At 40.5% G+C, this 7,751-nt stretch overlaps 1 protein-coding gene across 1 annotated transcript in view; it reads left to right on the top strand.

Moving 5' to 3' along the window:
* The window catches only part of LOC109908257 (probable phospholipid-transporting ATPase IIA), a 37,584-nt gene extending 31,180 nt beyond the window's left edge, over window positions 1-6,404 (top strand). Inside the window, exons 27-28 of the mRNA XM_020506849.2 lie at window positions 935-1,138; window positions 4,150-6,404. Coding sequence (XP_020362438.2) covers window positions 935-1,138; window positions 4,150-4,286 — 341 coding nt within the window. The 3' untranslated portion in view covers window positions 4,287-6,404. The remainder of the gene's footprint in view (window positions 1-934; window positions 1,139-4,149) is intronic.
* Window positions 6,405-7,751: the final 1,347 nt, after the last annotated feature.

The following is a 7,751-nucleotide window of genomic DNA, read 5'->3' on the forward strand; positions in this document are numbered from 1 at the left end:
GCCCACACACTTTCTTCTTAATTGCTAGTAGTGGAGTTTATTGATGTTTGTAAATGTTAAATAACCTAAGGTGGTTTTCCAACAAGGACTATTGGTATTGCAAAGGCGTTGCCAGAGTCATCCAATGCTACACCCTAAACCTTTAGTCTACAGCTCAGCACTCAATCCCTGCCTCCCACCACACAGATGTAGATGTGGCTGTACCTCTCCCTCTCAAAACAGAGTGTGGCAGAATATTCTGACATTTCCTTTGCCATGATCCTTTTTACCCTTATTTGCTATTGAGTGGGCTTTGGTTTGTGTGTTTCAGGACATTGGTGAGTTGTTTGGTATGGATTCCATAACAGTTGTCCATGGAAGAAATGTTTTGTATGCTTTTATATGAATAATATCATTTTATTGTCCAACAGAAAATGTACATCTGGTTTATCCCAACAATGTGATGTGTATAAGCAATACATTGAAGTACAATGTTGCTGTATTTTATACATAACTGTGATACTGTATGTCCCATGTCAGATCTGTTGGTATTAATGACATTTTCAATCACAGGAAGTGTATTTTTACATTCCGTTTTAAGGTCACAATAACATGGAGAAGTGTTACACTTCCTTTTCCCGCCACAGCTACAAATCCTGACATCGATTCCCTTATTTATTTTTATGCAAAGATATAGATGTGGCTGTACTGTACTGACTTCACACTCTCTTCATTGTATGTCTGTAGACCATTCCTCTGATTGTAGCGTTGGAATAACTGGGGTAGAACAGAACAGTTAGAGCCAAGGTTCAGGTTGAGCATTAAAGTTTGCCAGTCATGCATTTAAACGGCACCATAGATATGTCTGTTGATTGAAAATAAAAGCACATGCACATCCATACAAGCAGTAGCAGTGCTTTTGACATTGTGCTAACCTGTTCTCTGTGCTCCTCAGGCAGTATCATCATGTATGGGGCATTGCTGCTGTTTGAGTCAGAGTTTGTCCACATCGTGGCCATCTCCTTCACCTCTTTGATCCTCACGGAGCTGCTGATGGTGGCGCTCACCATCCAGACATGGCACTGGCTCATGATCGTAGCCGAGCTACTCAGTCTGGCCTGCTACATCGCCTCGCTCGTCTTCCTCCACGAGTTCATAGGTGGGTAAAACACATACTTAACACCCACACACATTTGATGACATGTTTCTGGCCAAGGAATTCCGATGCCAGGAATTTTCATACAGATGAGACAAATAATAGTGTATCCACAATTGTATTAACCTGTACACAGTGATAGATTGATAGTAAAGGTCTTTCACTGCCCTTGGAGTTGTACGTCAGCATTCAGTGATGACAGGCTCTTCTCCATTCATACTGTGCCCTTGGGCTGTCTGAGACCTGGAGGTTACTGACTGTAGGAAGTCCTGCTAAAGGTGAATAAAGTGACAAATAGTACCAGAGGAGTGCAGCCAGCCACCGGCATGCTAGAGTGTTGAAGTGGAAATGCCAAAGCCTCGTGTTAGTTTCCTGCTCCCTCTACCACACACATGCTGGCCAAGGTCTTTGTGTTTATGACTAAACAGCCTGCTGTAGTTTAGAAACGATTGTACCACATCTAGAACCCCACACACTGCTGCTGATGTTAGTTATGAAATTTCGTGTCGGCTGTGTTATGTAGTTTATGAAATCTAAACAGTGGTACGCGGCAGACATTTGTCACTTAAAAAGCCCAACTAAAGCGAGAAATGTGACATGGACTAGTTGCATAGATTCCGATCAGTTACTTCAGTCACTAGTTGTGTTTTCCAACTGTTATTTTCGGCCTTTATGTGGGGTGTGGAGGTACATTTTCAGACCACAGCGTTATGACCTGAACGTGGTCAAAAGTGCCCTTTCTCATTCTTCTCTTTCTTAAAAGAGGTAATTTTAACGTTTAACTACACAAGTAACATAAAGGGTACATAATGTCCCTGAATGGAACAGCTTGAATCCGAGTCAATTACATGGTAATCCATTTCACTCATCTACTGTATTGGCAACATGCTAGGTCTCCCTAATCTCCTGCTTTTCAAAGGCCCACTGCAGTCAAAAACGTGACTTTTCCTGTGTGTTGTGTATTTCCATACTATGAGGTTGGAATAATACTGTTAAATGATGGTAATGCCCTTTTTAGTTGACTGACAGAAATTTCAGCCTGTTTTAGTGGAATGGAGTTTTGGCCTGCCTGGTGATTTCACCAGGCAGTAAATTAGTTAATAGATCTATAAGACAAAGAGGTCCAAACCTCTCTGCAAGTAACAGCTAGTTTTCAGTTTTCCACTCGCCACTGAGAAATTGCTCTTTGCTAAGAAGCTATGTTTGTTTGTTTTCTATTAAAACAGTAAAAAATTATCACAGTAATGTACTAAACTCAGCAAAAAAAGAAACATCCCCTTTTCAGGACCCTGTCTTTCAAAGAGAATTAGTAAAAATCCAATTAACTTCACAGATCTTCATTGTAAAGGTTTTAAACACTGTTTCCCATGCTTGTTCAATGAACCAGGATGGCAACAACTGCCCGAGTTACACCAGGAACGCACAATCCCTCCATCAGTGCTCAGACTGTCCGCAATAGGCTGAGAGAGGCTGGACTGAGGGCTTGTAGGCCTGTTGTAAGGCAGGTCCTCACCAGCACCGGCAACAATGGGCACTGTCCCCTTTGTCTCACCAGGGGTGATGGTCGGATTTGCGTTTATCGTCAAAGGAATGAGCGTTACACAGAGGCCTGTACTCTGGAGCGAGATCGATTTGGAGGTGGAGGGTCCGTCATGGTCTGGGGCGGTGTGTCACAGCAACATCGGACTGAGCTTGTTGTTATTGCAGACAATCTCAACGCTGTGTGTTACAGGGAAGACATCCTCCTCCCTCATGTGTGACCCTTCCTGCAGGCTGATCCTGACATGACCCTCCAGCATAACAATTCCACCAGCCATACTGCTCGTTCTGTGCATACTGCTCGTTCTATGCATGATTTCCTGCAAGACAGGAATGTCGGAGTTCTGCCATGGCCAGCAAAGAGACCGGATCTCAATCCGGGTGAGGGCTAGGGCCATTCCCCCCAGAAATGTCCTGGATCTTGCAGGTGCCTTGATGGAAGAGTGGGTTAACATCTCACAGCAAGAACGGTGAAATCTGGTGCAGTCCATGAGGAGGTGATGCACTGCAGTACTTAATGCAGCTGGTGGCCACACCAGATACTGACTGTTACTTTTGATTTTGACCCCCCCTTTGTTCAGGGACACATTATAAAATTTCTGTTAGTCACATGTCTGTGGAACTTGTTCAGTTTATGTCTCAGTTATTGAACCTTGTTATGTTCATACAAATATTTACACATGTTAAGTTTGCTGAAAATTAACGCAGTTGACAGGGATAGGACGTTTCATATTGTTACCCAGAAATGATTTGATATTGAGATAAAATTGCCTGCATCTAACATAACCTTTTAAGTCACTAAATGAACTGAGTAGTGGCAACTGAAACACGAACAGTAGTCATACTAGTCTGATTACATTCATTTATACTTACTAAATTTCTCATATACAGTGCCCTCCATAATTATTGGGACGGTGAAGCATTTTCTTCTTATTTTGGCTCTGTACTCCAGCACTTTAGATATGAAATTATACAATGATGATGAGGTTAAAGTGCAGACCTCTTTAATTTGAGGGCATTTTCATTCATAACAGCACTTTTTGTACATAGTCCCCCCATTTTTTTAGGGGACCAAAAGTATTCACTTAAAGTTTAAAAAATAATAATTTAAAAAAAGCAAATGCATCCAACAAGTTTGAAGTCACAAGCTTGGTGTTATCATTGCATGCTAGGAATTTGGGACCAAATACTCAACTTTTGACTACTTTAATACACATAGAAGTTAATTTATCAAAATACTTTTGGTCCCCTAAAATGGGGGGACGGTTCACCTGATATGGATGAAAATACCCTCAAATTAGCGCTGACAGTCTGTACTTTATCCTCCATAGTTATTGTATCATTTAAATCCCAAAGTGCTGGAGTACAGAGCCAAAACAAAATATCACTGTCCCAATAATTACGGAGGGCACTGTATAAACATCTCTGTTTGAATGACCCACCATTCTGCCCTCTGTTTCCTGTACTGTTTCTAGATGTATATTTCATTGCCACGATGTCGTTCCTGTGGAAGGTGACGGTTATCACCCTGGTGAGCTGTCTGCCCCTCTACATCCTCAAGTACCTGCGCAGACGCTTCTCACCTCCCAACTACTCCAAGCTCACCACTTAGAGAGGGACGAGGAGGCAGCTGTCCCCTCTGCCGCCGCCACCATACAGTACCTCCATCCCTGCTTCTGTGCACTGAGAGAGAGGTCTCTGCTTTCACTCCTCCCTACCTCTCTCATCTAATGGAGCATATCTTTATTTGGACCTAAAGGGTTCCCTTCCCATTTAATTTATTCTTAAAGGTTATTGTGTAATTGGAAGAGATGGTGTAGGAAGAAAAAAAGTTTGATTTGAGAAGAAAGTTGTGCAAGTCTACAATACTCCCCTTGTTTAGATGTAAATATTTGGCATGTTTCCAGACTGATTGGATTGGTGGTTGGATTGACTATCGCTGGTTGGGAATTCCATACCATGTAGACTGAAGCTGGAACCGGAATTCTGTGTTTTGCCATGGTAACATGTCTAAAAATGTGTGAATACCATCAGGAAATAGGTTCCATAATGTACTAACAGAGGGCTATGTGTGCCTCTTAATCATGGACTGACTCATCAACAATATAGGAAATATAGAAATCCTGTTTGGTATCTAAACATCAGGCCTATAGAACTGTAACAAGGAACGCCTGCTTGGATTTGACTAACATACTTGCATAAAAAAAATAATACATGCTTGTCAGTCTGAAATGCATTGAATTGGTAATTATGTTTTAATTGCACATATTTCTTAAAACTGATCGTTGTAGTTACATTGGAAATATAGTGGGAAATGTAATTATTTTATATTCCCCCCTAAAATTTTGACATACAGTACCCTGTAATAGTTACATTACAGATACAAAAAACTTTACGGCACAATCTGTTAATGGATAACATTGTTATTGAAGTAGCATTTCTCAAGGACTTTATGGAATTTGATGTTAAAAACAGTTCTGAGGTTTAAAGATGGCTGCGTGAACTGATCAGTTCTGTTTGTGTATGTGTTTGTGCGTCACTTAAAGACTATAACCCTACCAAGTGGAGGTGGCTTGGTGGTTCAATATAGCATGGTAACCCACAGGCTCAGATGTCAAAGTGTGTGTGTCTGTCATTTCGTACTTCAGGGCGGCGAATGGTAAAACAGTTTGTCTAAACTGAAGAGCATGGTCAATATTCAGCCACTAACAAGATGTTATTTGTAGCCAAGACGTATATTCCACTATGGCTCCCGGATTAGCTGTGTCCTCTAGGCCAGGGAGTCCGTAGGCTACCCTGTCATGTGGCCACTGCCCACTCCTGACGCCAGTTCTGGCCACACTGTATCATTGCATGATTCACTTTAGTTGTGACATGAAGCCAATTCAAGCCATAGCTGAAAATACTCTGACCACTGTCTGGTTGACCCCTCGCCTACCCCCACAATTCCCACTGCTTCTCTCCACAGACACAGACATGTCTGGAATATAGAATAACACTTCACCTGCTCAGAGTGGATGGCCCAGGAGAATGTGTTGACATTCAATATGTATTAGTACACATTTGAATAAAAAAAGACTAAATTCTTCCCATACTGTTCCTCCCAATTCCTACCATTCAGTAAATTCAGAGACTGGTACTAATGACATTGTGTTGTATTATCTCCATTTATATTATTTTAGCTAATGTGATGCATTATAAAGATGTAGCCTAATACCATGATGGGGTTACTGTTAAAATGTGTGAATTATTTGAGTCCAAGAATGCATGCAGTGTGGCATAACTACTAATTCACTGATTTATTGTACAGTTCCCACTGGACACAGATGTACATTTCATTGAAATGACATGAAAACAACGTTGATGGAACCAGTGTGTGCCCAGTGTGTTGGAATTACAGGCATTTTGTATTGTGTAATCTACTGTACATCTCCTTATTTTAGTTGACGTTTCAAACATTGAAACCATTTGAATTTTGACATGCCTTTTTTGCACAGAATTTTGTTAGCACTGACAACTACTTTCTTTTATAATGTGGACTTTGGAGGTTTCAAACCATCAATTGTGGTAGAATGACACTGCATTATTGTAAATATCCTGTTTTTATTTATTAACCTTGATCATTTTGTGTTGGTATAATTGCACTCCTATCAGCAGAACAACAAGGAGGATAGTATTGAATTGTGGATATCAGTGGTGATCAAATAAATCTAATGTTTTTTCCTTTCTAGTCACTGAACCTTCATTGTCATTACTCTGAAATCCCTTTTAAAAAGTATTTTATGTTTAGCTTTGTGTGAGTACATTTTTTTTTTTTTTTTCTCAAGGTAAACAGTAAGTCTGAGGCTGTACTGTAGTGGAAATCTTCCTTATGTAAATCAGTGTGTCTCATTTTCACCAGAGGAGGGAGTCCCTGACACTCAACACAGGCTGCTCTCCTCTACAGTCAGCCACACTTTCCGATGAGCAGATCCTGTAGCCTTCACTGTGGAAGGGTCAGTCTATGCCCTGTCACTTTGACCATGTCAGATAGGGATTTTATCATGATAGGTAACTATATGGGATTTAGTTCATCTGATAAAATTCAGTTGGTATAAAATACATTTTACATCATAATCTTCGCAAATAATAATTGAATCTCACACCAAGTTAGAACATGCACAAGTTAAAATGTATTGAATCTCCCAAGATTTTGCATTCGTCCCAGAAATTATTTTAGTTGGAACCAAGCCTCAGCCCAATCTGTAAAACATGGAGTAATACCCCACACTACTGTGTTCATAATAAAATCCAGCTTTTTTTTTTGCCCGAATGCATTGGTTATACCAATAAAAGAACCCATTTAAGTTAATCAGCCCAATGAAAACTGAAATTCCACCCCAGAATCAACAGCAATGACCCCTATCTTTAATGTTTAAACTCTTTCCTCAGAGCTTCAAGCGAGCAACAGAGCCACTTGTTGCAGCATTGCCAAACCTACAATTCAATCAAAAGAGGAGAGCTATAGAGTACCCAGTATGGCTGAAGACACATTCGGATGTCAGGGAGTCCTCTATAGAGAAAGACAGCTTGTTAGGGTCAATTGTACTCCTACACGGGGAAAAAATTTACCCTTACAGAAAAACAATCATGATTTTAGTAACATTATTATGCCAAATAGAAAATGATGTCAAACCCTATTTGCCGTACTGTTCGGATAAATCAAAAGTGACAGATCAATACAAAAAAACTCAATATAATTCAATCTGTTACACATTCTATTATGTCCAGTGTAAACAAAGGATTTTGGTGATGACCAGTAGGCTCCTCATAGGAAAAGGTGCTGAGCATGCACACACCCTCCTCAACAGCTATTTATAGCCTGGCAGGACTGGAACGCTTCGATTGGTCTTAGCACCTACTACTATTGCGAAGGAAGGGTCGCTGAAATATTTACCCTCTTACTGTAATCCTCTATAACATCTAGTGAGGGAGAGTGAAGTACAGTGCTGTTAAAACAGTATGGTAGGGAGGCAATTCAGATGATATACAGTAACTGTCAGTTAATGTTTTTTTTCCATTGCATCATTAGAAGAGG

This window comes from Oncorhynchus kisutch, linkage group LG17 (genome assembly GCF_002021735.2).
Source record: "Oncorhynchus kisutch isolate 150728-3 linkage group LG17, Okis_V2, whole genome shotgun sequence".
Taxonomy (NCBI): Eukaryota; Metazoa; Chordata; class Actinopteri; order Salmoniformes; family Salmonidae; genus Oncorhynchus; species Oncorhynchus kisutch.